This window comes from Felis catus, chromosome B1 (genome assembly GCF_018350175.1).
Source record: "Felis catus isolate Fca126 chromosome B1, F.catus_Fca126_mat1.0, whole genome shotgun sequence".
NCBI classification, from domain to species: domain Eukaryota; kingdom Metazoa; phylum Chordata; class Mammalia; order Carnivora; family Felidae; genus Felis; species Felis catus.
In genome coordinates this window covers 135,560,518-135,579,079 of record NC_058371.1, presented here as the reverse complement: position 1 = coordinate 135,579,079, position 18,562 = coordinate 135,560,518, and the positions used below count along the sequence as shown (strand labels likewise).

The 18,562-nt window shown below is 37.4% G+C and overlaps 1 protein-coding gene across 14 annotated transcripts in view; it reads right to left on the bottom strand.

Annotated features, from left to right (window-relative positions):
- Positions 1-18,562, bottom strand: part of WDFY3 (WD repeat and FYVE domain containing 3) — a 277,594-nt gene that overhangs the window by 105,788 nt on the left and 153,244 nt on the right. For 13 of the 14 annotated variants that reach the window (XM_023252964.2, XM_023252963.2, XM_045056143.1 and 10 more), the window contains 8 exons: positions 16,091-16,548; positions 14,592-14,675; positions 9,134-9,311; positions 8,130-8,344; positions 5,712-5,824; positions 3,193-3,424; positions 1,625-1,725; positions 1,267-1,485 (listed from right to left, as the gene is read on the bottom strand). In XM_023252964.2, coding sequence (XP_023108732.1) covers positions 1,267-1,485; positions 1,625-1,725; positions 3,193-3,424; positions 5,712-5,824; positions 8,130-8,344; positions 9,134-9,311; positions 14,592-14,675; positions 16,091-16,548 — 1,600 coding nt within the window. The remainder of the gene's footprint in view (positions 1-1,266; positions 1,486-1,624; positions 1,726-3,192; positions 3,425-5,711; positions 5,825-8,129; positions 8,345-9,133; positions 9,312-14,591; positions 14,676-16,090; positions 16,549-18,562) is intronic. The other variant, XM_045056149.1, reaches the window with a different exon arrangement.

Sequence of the window (18,562 nt, the reverse complement as noted above, 5' to 3'; positions counted from 1 at the left end):
AACTCTTGGTATTGACTCAGGTCATGATCTCTCAGTTTCATGAGTTTGATCCCTGTGTTGGGCTCTACACTGGCAGCACAGAGCCTGCTTGTGATTCTCTCTCTCTCCCTCGCTCTCTGCTCCTCCCCACTCACATCTCTCTCTAATAAATACACTTAAAAAAATAAAAAATGAAACAAAAAATGAGAAATCCTGGGATACAGACAAACAAACAAAAATTAATTCTGGAACTGCTGGGATTAAAAAGACCTAAATTTAACAGACATAGATTTTTTTTTTTTTTCTCTCAAGACAGCAGGATGAGTACAAACACTAAAGATGAAACCTTGGAGAATACTAATTTGAAGTGGAAGATGGAAAAGAAAAGTGTTGAAGGAAAAGTATAAAAAGGAGGTCAAAAGAGTGGGTATCTGCAAGACTGAAGAGAGTTTAAATTAGGAGGAAAAACATCAACAGGATCAAATAAAGTGTCCTTGTAAGACTTTTAAAGCAGTGACACTGTATTGATGCCTGCCTCTGTGCTAGTCATGAAGAATATTAAGAAAAAAGGCCTTACCATCTAATTAAGCTAACATTCAAATTTCTGAATACCAATATGTGAAGCAGTATGTGGTATTATTCAGTTAATTAAAAGGTAAATTTAGTAGATGATAAAAAAAAGAGGTATACTTATATTGCAAATGCTTATATTCAGAGCAAAGAACATTCAGTAAACTGAAAGTTATATTTTATGTTGTTTAAATCATTTAGAAAGATATTCATGAATGCCTTGAGTTTGAAGTTCTATTGGATAGCAACGTAACATTATGGCATGTCGGAGAGAATTAGGATTATTAAATGGTACGTATTAAGTCTTGAAGGTAAGTGATGGATAAAGTAATTAAAATGTTATTGTGTCTAGCACAGAGTGGCACATATGGTAGGCAGGTGCTCGATGAATATTCACTAGTTAAGCAGAATTCATGGTCAATGAAAATCCTTACTAAAATATATCAAACAAGCAATCTGCTTTCCTAGTGAAAGCTGCGATTTCTTGGCAAGTAGAGATGACTCTTTATTTTAGGAACTATATCCATTGTTTTCTATCTAAGTCTCTTTGAAAAGTGCCTTAAAATTCACTGGTAAACAATATTCAACATTTCATAGAACCTGTTCTATAATAGTTTAAACTGGAAAAGAATTACTAGCTGGACATTAAAGATGAGTCTTATAATGATGTTTAATATTTTTAATGTTTACAGGAAGCAAAAAGAAACAGATACTGACCATAGTTTTGGAGTAGTTCCTCTTTGGTGGAGACAATCAGAGATCGGTCTTTTGCTGACAGAACGACGGCAAGGCACACGTAATGCTGCTCAGAAGAATTTGCTCGGCGCACAACAGTAAGAAGTCTGACAGGGTGGTTATTTGGAGGAGAACTAAAATGTTCAATACAAAACCAGCTAGAGTAGCTTAAGCCAGATGGAGGAGGGAAGAATCTTTCACCTAAAATAAAAAGAGAAAAATAACAACGCAAGAGTGTGTTGATTCGTACGTACATTTTAAAGAGAAGGCAATAAACTCTAAAGAAAATAGAGCCTACTAAAAAACAACGAATCTCAGGAGCAAAGTAAGTAATATTTACCGGAACCAATGCCGCTGACCACGGCCCCATCGGTAAGACCCGTTGTGACAGCATTGTTTGTGGGGGCATTATGGGGGGCCAAACTGGGCAGGAACAAGCAGCTATTAAGAAAAGACAACGTGCATATTAGAGATCAACCATTTTCTTCTCTTATCACTATGCGTTTACCATAGTGAAATAAACGGTCATCATTTCAGGGTAACTTGAACGAAGAGATCATGGAATAAATCTGGATGCCTAATAAAGTCCTTCCCTCATTTTAAATACGTACGAGTGCTGAAAGATATACTTTACAAAATCTCCAAGGCATCGCTTTTATTTTAAATTAAAAAAAATCAAAGTATAGGTCGCATATGGTAAAATGTACCAATGTACAAGCATGTTTAAGACACCTGGAACCATTTCATCACTGCAGAAAAATTCCCTTGTGCCCTTTTCCAGTGAGTCATCCTCTTCTGTTCTGATTGGTTCTGACTATTCCAAAATAGGTTTTAATCCACCATTCAATAATAACCCATGACAGTGTTCTTAAAACACAAATTATATATAGTTTTATGTATAGTTTACATATAATTTTAGATTGGTGTATATGAATCCCACAGACAACTAGTATAGACATAGATCTATCAATATTAGCATTTGTGTCTGTTTTGAAGCTCATGGATTTTATAAGTTCTTCTAGATTCTCCACAGATTCTTTATTGTTGCTTCTGCTACTATAGCATTTTCTGCCACTTGAAATTACTCATTTGATGTAATAGTCATTGACTATTTACGATGTTTAAGGTACTAAACTAGGTAATTTATGGAAAAGGATGATGATTAAACCCAAAGAGCTTCTAATATAATTTTAATTTGCATGTGACCTATTGTTCTAAATCAAAGGTTGACGTACATTTTCTGGGAGGGCCGGACCATAAACATTTTATGCTTTGCAGACCAGAGACTTTGTCATGACTATTCAACTCTGCCATTCTAGCATGAAAGCTGCCACACACAATACTTACATAATTGACTGTGGCTATGTTAAAATAAAACCTTATTTACCAAACAACAACAAAAAAAAGTTTACAAAAAAAAAAAATTGTACCATGGATCTTAGATTACTGACTCCTTTAACATATCAACTTATTCAATATAATAATTCAAAATAATTAAATCTAGGGGCGCTTGAGTGGTTTAGTCAGTTAAACATCTGACTTAGCTCAGGTCATGATCTTGCCTTTCGTGGGTTTGAGCCCCGTGTCGGGCTGTGCTGACAAGCTCAGAGCCTGGAGCCTTCTTTGGATTCTGTATCTCTCTCTCTCTCTGCCCCTCTCCTACTCGCTCTGTCTCCCTCTTTCTCAAAAATAAACATTAAAAAAACATTTTTAAATAAAAAAAATAAATGAAAATAATTAAATCTAAAAACCTTAAAATAACATGCTCAAAGAACTCAATCATTTGGGAATACAAAATATATAGCATATTTTAACTAAGTATTTTTAAAACCAAGGATCGATTTGTCAAAGGCAAGTAGGAGGCATAAAATAATACAATAAGGCTTGGCTACCCTGCAAATTCCTTACCCAAACCCTTCAAGGGATGTGTCAAATTCAACAAAAGCTGGAGTAACTGATGACCCATGAAGTCTGATGTCATGTGGGGTTGTCATGGAGACCAGACACTTCACCCTAGTTAGGGGTACAGTACTTCCTTCTGCAGATTTTACCAGGCTCTTGCTTATCCGGTAATGGTTATCTTCATGTAAGCTGAAAACATTATCAGAACCCAGGCCTTCCATAGATGTGATCATGCTACCTGTAAGTCAAAGAAAATCTCTTGGGAAAAAATACCATGTAGATTTTTAAAATAATTGCTTTACAAGGTTGACTTATTTTTAAATACCACTCTTTAGTTTCAGTATATGTAATAATTTTATTCTTACACATCAAAGCTAATATCCAGTTTTAATGTATTTTATGCTCATTTTTCAACTTAAATAGAATGTGTTTCCTTTTCTACTTATTACTAAAGGCATAAACACATTGCAGGATGTGTTGTGGAAAACTACAGAGTACAAATAAGAATAAAAATTTCCAGTAACCACTATCCAAACCACTGTTACAATGTAATTCACTTATAAATTACAGATCATGTTTCTAAAAACCAGATTAGATTATACTTTTATTTCACAAATTATTATTTCTCTTTCACAAGAAAGCACAATATTCAAGAAGGATTACAATGGAAAGAGATGGGTCATCTTTATTAAAAAAAAAATCAGAGATAAATAGCAAAAACTTGTTTCTCTCCCATTTTCTCCCTACTTTTCACTCTTCCCTTACAACCATTACAATCAAATATATAAACACAGAATTAGTTGAATTAAAAAAATCCTATATGCATGCAGATGGTGACAGTTTGAAGAATAAAGAGAAATTTTAAACAAACTGGTCTATTTTTTAGGAAGATATTACAAATGTAATGAATGGAGAAAATATTCTCTCTCAAGATAAACCACACAAATGTAACTGTTTTCTCTCTTAACTGTGCTAATGCTTTAACTGTGCTAAGCATTCAGGCAACTCTAGATGTATTTCAATATTCTCTTAGAGAAAGGAACTATTCTTGTTTCTATGCTTTGCGAAGGAAATCACAATTCAATTCAAACTGTGTTAAGTACAAAAACGACAGTAACAAAAAAGTATATACACATCTAGGGGAGGTATAGTGATAGATAATGGAAAACTGAAATACTTTGTTTGCCAATAAGATGACGCTGGAACTCAAAACATCTTAGCTTCCAAAACACAGCATTCACTAATCACGGATGATAAGTGGCAGGGGGTAAAAAGTTAAGACTGAGATAACAGTTGGTGGGTGCTTAATCTTTGGCATTCTCACCTGAAAGAACTCGGGGATGACCCACGTGATCACTACATCCTTTCAGGGCGGCTGTTCTACTTTCCTAAGTTTTATGCTTTCCTGCTTCGCTAGTAGTGGTTACTTCAATCCATCCAAACAAACGCCAATCAGTATGGCTAACGATTATACAGAATGAATCGTAAAGGGAAAAAACCCAACAAAACCACAGAATTCGCTTCGGGAGGAAAGGTGGTGCAGGGTGCAGAATTTTCCTGTGGCTGGGGTGGAATCTGCTGGGCATCTGTTCACTGCCACGGTCCCCGCCAGACTGGTAGGCAGGCGGTGCACTCTGGCCGCCAGCAGCCTCCCAACAGCCCAAGGCACAAACTCCCCTCGGGAGCACCTCCTCAGCAGTGCTACCACATACCTGTCTACCCAAGTGCCATCTGCTGCTGCTGGCATTTCAGCCCGTCTTCTCTGCGCTGGCTATTGCCAGTGTGCCAGATGTCAAGGTCCACAGGAGAGACCCATCTAACACCCCACTTCTCCTTCTAGGATCACCTTTCACCTCCACTTCACTCCAGAGCCACAGGTTAGGCATGGTCCTTTTCTCTGTTCCACTCCTCCAGTTTTTATTGCCACTGTCTCCCCCGCCCCCTGCGCCCTCCAGTTCACTCCTTTTCTCTCACTACATTTGCTTTTTTGGCCTACTTGTTATTCTCCAGTCCAGTGATCGATCCCTTTTCTCCCAGCCTGTCACTGGCCACCTGGTCTCACACTTCCCTACTCAACCTACACTCCTTGATATATCTCTCTCTTCAATGCCTTTTAACAGTATTTTTGACATCCTATCCTCCATATCCTCCTGCAGGAGCTGTCCTGCAAACCCGTGGCCTGTTAGGAATCTAGCGACCGCTCTAGTTCAGGCGGCAAAGGCTACTTGAAAGAGGCAAAGACATTATGGATCCTCTGAGGAAGAGGTACTATCTCGTCCAGGCCAAGTGTTACTCTGCTAGTCATTCTCATCTCCTCTGGACCCTGCTTACATCGTGATTCCTTGTTCACCCCCAGGTGCCCCTTCTTCAGACAACCAGATTTTATGTTTCCTCATTTAAATAACAACAATCCCTTTCCTTTCCTTTTTTTTTTTCACAGTAAAACTTGTTGAGGTAGTATTTATTCCCTACATGATTTTCATCTACAAAATAACCAAAAAAGGCAGCTTCAAAGGTCAACTTACTTCTCATCTCTGGCTCATAACTCAGTGAACTTGGTTTGTGGACCCTATATTGTTTTAGCAGTTTTTTGTCCCAGGCACCACAATTTAATGGACTTGCCAAACGTAAAAACTCCCTAAAGAAGAGAGAAAGAAAGCAGTTATTCCTTGATTGAGAACATTACGTAATTCACAAACCAAACACAAAATATGGGATTTGATGAAGTATAACAGACTAGTTAAAAATATAAAGCCAACCCAAACAATTATTATAAAATAATATATGTTAATTTTACATGTGAATTGCCTACCACTGAAAAGAGAACAGAATATTGTAAAGGGCTAAAATATGAAATTTAGGGGACCTGTTCTCCTAAAATGTGATATGCAGAAATGTAACAAATTGTCTAGGAATTACACAAATAGGAGTCCTTCGTATCCAGTCATTTATGGCATCCTGTGAAAGTGGGAAAAAGGTATTTCTCTGAAATTTTAACTCCTTATAGCAGAAAAAAATTAGGTCAGGTACCCTTTGCCAGTTTTTCATGTAGAGTATAATACAATGACTTTATAACCTTACAGCTCATGGCTCATCAATAACGCAGGTATCTATATCTTCATGTGACATTTGGTTCTGAAAATTCATTCACTGTGAAAACTGAGCATATCCACTAACTAGGCAGTATAAGTTATTTAATAAAATATTAGTATTAAGTATGAGATAAGATCTTTCTGTTTCATTCACTCTATTTTTAAAGCAGATTACCAAAAATAATCAGGGGGAAATCTCCACGCTCTTTGTAATACTTTACGTCATCCGTAAGATGATGGATAAAGTGAGTAGGAACAGTCTCATTTATCTTGATACAATACTGGTTAGTAAATGGTTTTTTCTTAATCCACTGTTAGATTGGAGCCAGTTAAAAAACATAAACTACAAATAAAGTCCAACCATTTTTAGGAAAGTCCTTAAAAGCTTTATACAAAAGGACTACTTTAACAGCAGAAAAAAATTGTAAAGAGCTGCTTATATCTGAAAGTGACAAGATACAGGAGTTTGTTTTTTTTTGTAAATAAGGAAAAGATAACTTACACTTTATTTTTTATTTTTTTTTTCAACGTTTTATTTTATTTTTGGGACAGAGAGAGACAGAGCTTGAACGGGGGAGGGGCAGAGAGAGAGGGAGACACAGAATCAGAAACAGGCTCCAGGCTCTGAGCCATCAGCCCAGAGCCTGACGCGGGGCTCGAACTCACGGACCGTGAGATCATGACCTGGCTGAAGTCAGACGCTTAACCGACTGCGCCACCCAGGCACCCCATACACTTTAAATCTTTTTGGCAAGGTAATTTCAAAGAAAATATTTTTTTAAGGTGTTTTATCCCTAAAACACACAGTACTGCTTCTCTTTCAGTAAAAAGATTTAAATATATGTATCTCTTGAATGGTTAAACTCTGTTAAGGTGTATCTATACCACAGAATACTACTCAGCAATAAAAAGACTACTGAAACGTAACAATCTGGATGCATTTCTAAGGCATTATGGTAAGTGAAAACAGTCAATCTCAAAAGTTCATGTACCAAATGATTTCATTTACATAACATTCTCAAAGTGACAAACTTACCGAGATGGAGAACAGATTGGCAGTTTCCAGGGTTAAGAATGGTGGGGGTTAGGGGAGTGGATATGATAATAAAGGAGTACCACTATAAAGGTGTTTGTGATGCCTTGATTGTGTAGTGGGCATATAAACATGTGATAAATAATAAGACCCACAGCATACAAGGATACGTTGTAGCAATGTCAGTTTCTTAGTTTTCATGTATTATGGTTGTAGGAGATGTAAATGCCGAAGAAACTGGGAACAGAGAACCTCTCTAAATCTGTAAGTAATTTAAAATTAAAAAGTTCAAAAAGTATTTAAGAGAAGCTTTTAATTTTTTTTCAATGTTTGTTTCTTTTTGAGACACAAAGAGCATGAGGGGGGAGGGGCAGAGAGAGACGGAGACACGGATTCTGAAGCAGGCTCCAGGTTCTGAGCTGTCAATACTGGGCTTGAACTCACAGACCATGAGATCGTGACCTGAGCCGAAGTGGGAGGCTTAACTGACCGAGCCACCCAGGCGCCCCTCTTAAGAGACTTCTTACACATAAAAAGTTCTCAAATACAAAGTAGATGTAAGTCATAAAGACATGACTTTATTTTTAAAGGAGAGTTTGCTACATTCGAGTGGAAGAAATAAGCACCCTCTGTTTTCTAACAACTGGGCTTATCTAAGACTAATATTTTGAGCACTTTGCCCATTTTTATTGTTTTGGTTTTGCCCACTGATACTTGGATATATGTGTGTCATAGCAAGAACTCTTGAACACCAAGACTCTAGGAACTGCTGTTACTACCTGTGGCTTGTTCAACGGCGAGAAAGAGGACACACTGACCTCAGCACCATGGGCTCCAGAGCCTGAGAAGCTAGTCGTTCAAACATCCGCTGGAGGGGCGGGTGCAGTGAGTGGTCCTCGTCTGCCAGGGCGGCACTGCACCGCTGCAGCAATCGGGCGTGAAGGCCAGCTTCACACATGACCTGCTGGTTTCTCTCTGTGTGCACCAGGGCTTGTAAGATATTTGCTACAGCAAGTTGAAGGTCCAGAGCATGCTGAAGTGAGAGAAATCCATGCCACCAGGGCATTCTTAGGAAGAAAGGTGACAGTTCTCTCCACATGAAGCACAACTTGTAATAGGAGGTCTCTACACATTTCAAATTCCCTTCAGATGAATTAAGAAGCTGATGCAGGGTGATCTAGCAATTCAAACAAGGCTAGGCAAACATTTCCTATCCTCATTTCACCAGAAGCATACCCAGCTGGACTCCTCTCTCCTCCAAGTCTTTTGTACTGAAAGACTATCTAATAGTATTTTAATTTTTATAGAAGTAGTGAATGTGAGGTCTTTTACTTCATGAGTAAACAACCAGTGTAAAGGAAAGCCTTAGAGGCTTTTGTGACACTTTAAGCCTTAGAGGCCATACAACATTTTAGCATAATTAGTCACTGAAGCTCCCATTCACCCAAACTCTTGAGTGCTACAAGTCAAAACATAAATAGCCTCAAAATGGTATCTTCAGTTGTTTTTTCTTTCTGTACGATTCATTAACAGTTTCCACTGATAAACAGGACTTAGAAGAAACAATTACTTTAGCACTAGAAGTAACCATCTTGGCTACATTTGTACCAAATGAACTGTATTCTAAAACATATATACCTACCTCACAAGAAAGTTAAGACTCAAGTTGAACAATCCTATTTTTTCCTCTCCGACTTTAGTATGTGATATGGAACCGTTCCTTATCACTCTTTCTTGGACCCACTCCCTTGCTTACACAGTCATATTCACATCCTTTTACTCATTCGTTAAGATGGAAAGGAGCTAACATATCCACACTTACTTCTGGCTGTGTCACTGACCCAACAGAGGCCAGGAGGTCCAGCATAGCAAGCATGGCTCCAGGATGAATGATGACAGCATCAGAACTCTGGAAAGATGTAGTTGCCACATGTAGTTTCAGGTCAGCAACATTTTTAGGAGGGTAAACAGGGGGAGTTGAAACAGAATGATATGCATGCCTGTAAAAAAGAAAGAAGGGTAATTTAGCATTAAATTCAAATACATTCTCTGTTCCATTTCTTCATCTTTTGTTAACTTTATCCACTGATAAACAAAAACCTTTGTAATTCAAGACTGGGTTACAAAACACTTTAAGGTTGGGATATGAAAAAGCAATATATTATCAATTCTTAGAGTTACATACAATTTAACCATCGATTCTTCTAGACTATGTCTTTACCACTTGTCACTGGGATTGTTTCATTAAAGAAGGGCACATGATGACCAAAGTTAACACTCCTCTCTGACAGATTTGAAAGTGCTAAGAGAGTAAATCCTCAAAGCTCTCATCACACGGAAGTTTTTTTTCCTTGTATTTATTTGAGATGATGGATGTTAACTAAACTTACTGTGGTAATCATTTTACAACATGGGGTGAGGCAAGTCATTAGGTTGTATACCTTATAACAGTGCTCTATGTCAATCACGTCTCAATAACACACACACACACACACGCGCACACACACACACACACACACAAAGAAGAATGACACCTGTATCAGAAGATACAACAAATAGGTGAAATCACAGTGATTCAAACTCTAGGAAAGGTGAAAGTTCTGATAAAATATGATGAGGGTATAAATTGAATGAAGTCAAATCCCTCACTAAGATTTTCTTTTGAAATTACCTATGTGTTTGTAACCTTTCCCTAAACTGTGGGCAACATAAGCAAGAACCAACAAGATCTGGGGCGCCTGAGTGCCTCCGTCGGTTAAGCATCCGACTTGAAAGCTCAGGTCTTGATTTTGCAGTTCATGGGTTCGAGCCCCACACTGGGCTCTGTGCTGACAGCTTGGAGCCAGAAGCCTGCTTCAGATTGTGTGTGTGTGTGTGTGTGTGTGTGTGTGTGTGTGTGTGTGTTTCTTTCTCTGCTCTTCCCCTGCTTACGCACTCTCAAAATTAAACATTAAAAAAAAAAAAATTACCCACAGATGGTCACGTTAAGAAATAAAATGTCTTATTAAAAAAAAAAAGAGGGGCACCTGGGTTGTCCAGTCGGTTGAGCATCCGACTTTGGCTCAGGTCATGATCTTGCAGTCTGTGAGTTCGAGCCCCACGTCGTGCCCTGTGCTGACAGCTCAAAGCCTGAAGCCTGCTTCTGATTCTGTGTCTCCCTCTCTCTCTGCCCCTCCCCCGCTCATGCTCTGTCTCACTCACTCTCAAAAATGAATAAATGTTAAAAATTTTTTTTTTTTTTTAAAATGAGCTGACAACATCTATAACTGGGTCAAACTGAGTCAGGGATGGCTCAGACTCTTGGCCACCTGACAATATATATGTTAAGCATCAAGGAAGTTTTCCTTTAGCTTATTTGGAACTACGCTCACATTCTTTTGCATTAATTCACCCCTGAAAATATTCATCACAATTTTTAAAAAATTAGAAGGCATATTTTTACATAACAAGCTTCTATGAGATAGAAAGCCTAGCCATGTCCTGAACATTCCACATTTCTTCTCATCAATGATCTCCACTTTCTATTTCATACTATTCTTCTACAATTCATGAGTTTTGCACATTTTGTATCCTGGCACTAGAAAACAGATGCTTGTGGCTTCAGCCTATGGGAGCTCTTTGTTCCAATGAATTGGTTTCAGCATAATTTGTCTATTGCTGAGCTCTGTCACTGGGAGCAGTGCAGTTTCAGCGCTCTGGCACAAGAGCAGCTTGGGAAACAGATGCTTTAAGTCAGTGATTTTGTAGCAAAGATCTGGCATTGCCGTGGCTGGTTTTGTTTTTTTTTTTTTTTTCAAAGTACCATTCTCTTTTTAACAGAGATTCCAGGAAAGTATTCAGCTCTACTTATATAAAAAAAAACACACGGGCTCTCCTAGTTTATTTAAAGTCAGCATGTCCTCCACCCACTCATTTTTTTCAACTGCTTTTTTTTTGTTTGCCGTTTTTGTTATTTATTTCTAAACTTACTAGGATAGATTTCTAAATGTTTATTACCAATAGCTATCCTCTTCCTATGTTGCTTCTTTTATTCTGTGAAATATTATGATCCCATCTAGAAAAAAAGATGATAGTGTAGTAGGAATTCTGAACTATTAAGAAATTTCATAAAAGCTGTTTATCATTACACATAATTTGAAGGAAAACCAAATTCTAGTTGTATACTTTAGTCACAATCCTTCCAAAATTATTTCTGAGTTGCCAGATTTAATGTAGATTGAATTTAAATTATGGATATACCCAGGAAGGAGGCTTTGTGCCTTCAGAAAACAAACTCTTTATTAATTAATATATACCCATTATACCAGTACCTTTAAAAAAAAAGTTTATTTATTTGGGGGAGAGGAGAGCGAGCGAGCGAGAGCGCACGCGCATGTGGGCACAAGCAGGGGACAAGTAGAGACAGGGAGATAGAGAATCCCAAGCAGACTCTGTGCTGTCAGTGCAGATTCCAACATGGGGCTCGATCTCACAGATCGTGAAATCACCCATGACCCAAGCCAACATCAAGAGTTGGATGCTCAATTGATTGAGCCATCCAGACACCCCACAGTAGTATGCCTTTTAATCTTATATAAGATAACAATACTCTGATATAAAAATTGCATTCATTCTTCTCAAACTGGGAAAATACTGTAAACACTGCTAAATCTAAAACATGGTATTTATTAACTAAAATTAGGCCTATTTTAACAGGCATTATATAATATTATTAATACTTATTTAGCCACTTAGGTATCACCACAGGTATTATCATTTTTAAAATTTAGACATGAGAGTAAGTTTATTAAACGGATAATCTCAAGCAAGACCTACTCATTTACAAACGTAGGCTAAAACATTTCAAAATTTAGTTAATTTTTATTCTGCCATTACTTTTAAAACTTAGAAAAATTGCTACTTAATATTTCAATCTAAATTTTCATATATATTTAAGATTTACCTACCTCTTTGGGGAATACATTCTTGAATATTTAAATTCTGAACATGCTTTGCCTTAATTACCATCAAGTGTGTATAGACACTGAGTAACAGATACCATGTTTGAATAATACCTAGTACTCGCCACCTTTTTCTCCCCTGCAGATATATTATAGAAAACCTTGGTTTTTATTTTGTATTTTGTTTTCGTCTCCTTCCTCTAACTGTGATTAAATATCGTTCAGCTATAATTCTGTTCCATTATTCTTTCTGAATAATGAATACTAATGAAAAATGTTATGAGTTTTGGTTTTCTAAATACTATAAGGTTTCTTAGGCATTCCCCGCCCCCCCCCATTCTTAAAAAAAAAGAGAAGAATCTCCAGCATTTTACATACCAGACAAGAATCACAAACTCAAAACTTCCTTCGTGTCTGAAAATTCCAATAAGCCATAAAAACTAATACGTCGTTGGTTTCTCCTTTGGCCAACAAAAACAACATATTTTGCCACAAGAAGAAATGCCATGAGCTGATGTAATTTGTTGAGACGTTCTAGAGATATTCTAATTTCAAAAGTTACCATATCTGCATGTGAAAATAAAAGCACTGTTTTATTAGCTTATGATTCTTATCACTGAGCAAAATCTATGTAACCTGACCAGAATGGCAACCTGAAAATGTCAACACTGACCTTACTATTAGCATGAACAATATTGGGAACTTCCTTGGGGTAAAGCCAACCTGAGAGCCTAATCAGCATTCCCACAGAAAAGATTCAGTTAAACAGGACTGTGGATTCAGTGAAGGTTTCCCCCAAGTGAAAGATATGGCATCCTCACATGCAGCTGTGTTGCAAATGATGACAAAATGTTCTTGATCTAAGCCCTTAAATAACTCTCTATGATATGGAATGAAATTTCCCTTTGTCAAATTATCATTTAAATAAAACAGTTCTGATGAATTTCCTTTCATGTGTTGCTTTAATCTATGAATTTCTATTGAAAGTATTTTATAGTTTTTGGTTAATACTAAAAAATGGTTAAATGTTTTTAAACACAGCAATTTTTATACCTTTACCCTTCAGGGAATCATAAATGTGACTTTTAAGAATGAAAACTAGTAATTAAAACTATTTTTCTAATATCCAATATGTGGGATAGTGAGCACACGTGAATCTTCAAACACTATGAATACCTTTTACTGCCTTCATTTTAGCAACAGAAGATACTGTATCAACTCAAATTGATTTTATGGTTTCTTGCATTAAAAAAAAATGTTCTTAGAACGACAAAAAAGGAATAGTTTTAAAATAGAAATACACTGAACAACACTAAATTTGTTTAAGACTATTCTGAACTCTTCTATGATTTACTGTCAGAAAATGAGCTGTAAGCTTCAGTGCAAACATAAGAGAAAAAGGAAAATACAAGTCCATATATCTGATTAATATTACTACTGAAATATATTGAAATACAGGATCTGTAATAAATACTTTTAATACAAAAACTCCACTAACATTCGAGTTTCAAATCCTGAATAATAGAGATAAAATGAATCAATAACATAGCTGAACCTCAGTATTCAATTTTAGAAAGCTACAATGGAAGAATATTAATACAAGACCAAAAGACTTGTACTTGGTTATGAGAAAAACTGGGGAAGGAAGGGTATTGGTTTCAACTGCACAGACTATGATCATTTTAAATATAGGTTGCAAATGGAATCTTAAATGGATCTTAATTGTACTCTTGTCAACCAACTGCTGGCTCTTTATATTCATAAGCTTTATATACAAGGAAGACTAGATCAGCTTAGAAACAGATATACACAGAACCAATGAAAGCAACAGCTAGGTAAGTTTTTTTATTCTTTTTTTCCAAAGGCTGGCCATGACAAGTCTCTACAACAGCATCACATTTCAACTGGTTGAACCTGATTGAGAAAACACACATTTCCTTGCCAGTGCTGTGATGTTCATTTTGGAGTAATGGTAAAAACTGAAGAATGCTTCCTAGCACCTTTAAAGTAAAAAGAAAAAGTACTCTACGTAAAGAAGCACTAAGTCCTCATTTCTAAATTAATTTTGATAAAAGATACACTGCTCTCAAGGCAAAATGTATACTTCACTCTAAATATTAGAGTCAAATGACAAAATTCTAAACGTCCCTCATATCCTCATGGCATTAACACATTTTGTGCTCATAAATATACTCAGAAGTTGATAATTCTAAAACCTAAAAAAATCTGAAAGCCAAAAAATTTTTGTACAAAGCACAATCACCACATTTACACATAATTAAGCACAGGGAAGAAAAAAAACACACAAATAAAGATTGACTTCCATTATAAGATCAGTACCTTTTCCTGGACAAAGCTGGTGTACCCCAAGGAGAGGGGAGAGAAGACTCACTTGTCAGGCAAGGAGGGATCTGTTCTGCACGACTACAGACAACAAAATAGACAGGGTGGTTTAGAGAGGTTAGAAGAGAACACCAGGTTGGCAGTTGGTTAGTTTCACAAGAAATACCAGTAAAAGTTTAATAAGGAACACCCTCCATACTCAGCAGGAACAAGAAACAAGACTACAACACATGCACTGAGGGAAACAGAAAAGCATGCTTAAGGCAGATGCTTATCCATTAATGTTACACTTAACACATTTGTTAAACAGAGTGTCATAAGGCCTGCTTTTCACAAAGTAAACTAAAACTGAGGTATACTAACTAGGATGAGTAGAAAAGGGGAAAGAGGTTGAATCTACATATACAAATTTCAATTTCAAACAGCTTATTCCTTGAATACTACGCCATACTATGTTTCTTTTTAACAATATATATGCACTTTTAAAAAGTAAAAAACTGGAAAACAGTGTTTCTTACATTGCTTGTATTTTCTTATCTGAAGAGTAAGGTCTAAGAAATATTGTCAAGAAGCAAGAAACATCTCTCAGTAGATATTTCAAAGTAGATACTTCACAGTAAATGATATAAAACCTATTAGAAGCTATCTACATAGAGTTACTTGCTTTACATATGGGGGCAATATAGAAAACATTTCAGTTATCTCATGAAATAAAACTATGTTAACTTTAAAAGTGATAATGCGTGGGACAAATCAGCACCATGACCACTCTCACATTATCTTCAAGCTGATAACGCTTTAATCACTGAAAATAACTAATTTAAGTAAAATGGTACTCCTATGATCCACCTTAGAACCCTGGAACTCCCTCATTGTAGATATTATCACAATATATTGTAGTTGTTTATTTATGTGTCTGTATTTTAGCTAAAGGATGGCCACGTCTAAAGGAGTCTTGTGCTTGAACTCTCAAAATAACATCGCGTGGAACAGTTGTTCGTAAAGTACTTTTTAATGAACGAATAAGTAAAGAAATCTGATAGACTCTTGAACTATCATCGTCTCTTAAGGAACACTATTCTTTTTCAAGGATCATGAAATATTGAGAGTGATTATGAATGTTGAGAATATATTCTCCGTCTGGAAATACATATAATCATAACCACTGTCTCCTGCTGGTAACTAATATCTTTAAGTCCGGATATACCTAATGTTGAGAATAGAGGAGAAAGAACAATAGTAAATACCAGCATTAAAGTAAACTTTATAGAAACTTACTTTAAGTACATCAAGAGCTAACTGACCCTAGATTTACAAATAATACACAAATGTTCATGTTGAAAACCTTAACATCAGAGCAACGGTAATATTGGCAAATAAGTGATAAACAAGCAAATAAAAGATTCATTTTCATTTCAAGTTAACTTATAATTCAAGCCTTAATGCTGAAGTCACACAGAGCATCCCCTTTAATTCAGAGCAGAGCAAAGCCATACCTGTCAAAAGAATCTGTAGCTACTTTGTAGAGATAAATAAAGAGTTTACTGCAGTGCCGTAAAGTGGGTGACACTGTGTCCATCGAGATTACATCTTCCTCCAAAAGTCTTTGAAATGGCTGTGTGTTTGAGGGGAAGACATTCATGGGGCTTATTTTTCTTAGGTCTGAGAAGCAGCCAAGAAATCGAACAGCATCTGCCAACTTCTCATACTGAATCTCTGTTTTGAAGAAATGAGAGTTGGCTGGCTCATAGCGCATTGCTGCAGTCAATGTGCAAAACACAGTGTGGAGAAGTTCAAACACTTGATTCTGGTTCACTTTCTCCCAGCCATTCTTGGGTGGTGAGCTCAAAGACCTTTCCATGGCAACAAGCAAGGATGTAATGTACACAAATCCTCCAACTTTCCTAAAAACTGTTCTTGAACGATGGCTTTCTCGAAGGACTGATAGGAGGGCCTACAGGGGATGAAAAAAGCAAAACCCCTTATAATTCAAATTAAAGCAAAATACATGAATGTCAAAAGGGAACATGATTTCTATGAACATACAATAGTAGTGTTTTTGTCATTTCCCATTAACCAGCCCTATAATGCATGTCAAATATTTTACTAATTAAAAAATACCATTTTACACAAAAATAGACACATAGATCAATGGAACAAAATAGAGAACTTAGAAACAAACCCACACTTATATGGTCAATTAATCTACGACAAAGGAGGCAAAAATACACAATAGGGAAAATAAACAGTCTCGTCAACAAATGGTGCCAGGAAAACTGGACAGCAAACTGCAAAAGAATGAAAGTGTGCCACTTTCTTACACTGTACACAAAAATAAACTCAAATAGATTAAAGACCTACTTATGAGATCTGAGACCATAAAACTAAAACAAAAAACAAAAAAAACCACAGGCAGTGATTTCTCTGACATCAGCTGTATAAACATTTTTCTAGACATGTCTGCTAAGGCAAGGGAAACAAAAAGTAAAAATTAAACTATAGGGACCATATCAAAATAAAAAGCTTTCGCACAGCAAAAGAAACCATCAATAAAACAAAAAAGACAACCTACTGAATGGGAAAAGATATTTGCAAAAAATAAGGGGTTAATATCCAAAATATATAAAGAACTTATACAACACCAAACAAACAAAAAAATGCAATGTAAAAACGGGCAGAAGACATAAACAGACATTTTTCCAAAGAAGACACACAGATGGCAAACAGACACACGAAAAGATGCTCAACATCACTAATCTTCAGAGGAGAGCCAAGATGGCGGAACAGCATGGAAGTTTTTTTGCATCTCTCATTGCTGAAATGCAGCCAGATCAACGCTAAACCATCCTGCACATCTAGAAAAGTGATCTGAGGATTCACACAACAATCTGCACAACCTGAACCACAGAACTCGGCAGGTACACAGCGCGGAGAGGTGAACTAGGAAAAAGAAAAGCTGAGGAGGGCAGGGAGCTGTTTTTGCTTGCGGAGAGAGGTCGGAGATGGGGAAGAGTATGGGAAAAGCACCTCCCCTCCAAAGCAGCTGGAGAGAAAGTGGAAAGTGGAAACAGCTTCAGGGACTGAACAAAAAAAGGGAGAAAGGAGAGGGTTTAAAATTCCATCAAGACTTTATAAACAGGAGGAGCGCAGAGTCTGAGGCTCCAAAGCTTGATACCTGGTGGTGCTCTAGTGAGAAGGGCAAATCCCCAAGAGCAGAGAGCGAGGTCTGAGGGGTCCACGGGCCACAAAGGGAGTGGCGGTTCCTCTGCAGGGAGGACATTTGGTAGAGGCTGTGCGGCCACCCCACAGGCAAAGGTACCAGCAGGCCCCAGAGAAAAACCACATCCGCTGGTGTTGGAACAAGGACGTTAAGGGGGAAGCCTGGTGCTAGATGTGTGTTGTCATTTTCCATAAACCCTGAAATGCTGCTGCTACAAGGTTGCACAAACTTTTTCTGAGGCGGATTGGCACCCAGCCAACAGTCTCTGGGCACTGGCAGAAGCACAATCTTGTGAATGTTCCTGGAGTCGGGCCGCACTCGCCCATTGCTCAGCAAGACCCTCCTCCAGAGAATCTGAGTGGGTCAAAGCCGCAATTCTTCAGAAGAGAGGGGTTGGAGGGGGAGCCAACATGGCAGAGAAGTAGGGGGATCCAAAGGTCCCCTGTCTCTCAAACAAAGCCGTCTTGAGGCCAAAGGACTTTGAATCCCAAGAGTCTGGGAAGAAGAGGCAGAGGTGCTTCCAGGCACCCACCGGGACAACCTGACAGGCCATAGGTGGAGCACTTCAAGGAACAGACAGCATAACCACAGTGGAGGCGGTACTTGCCTACACCATACCATGCCCCTTGGTGCTTGGTAACTACATATCTACTAGAGTGGGATTAACGCTGATGAACCAGATAGCCCTTGCTCCAGACAAGCTCTGTTGCATTGCCTGGCTTAATTCTTGGACAATTCTTACTATATA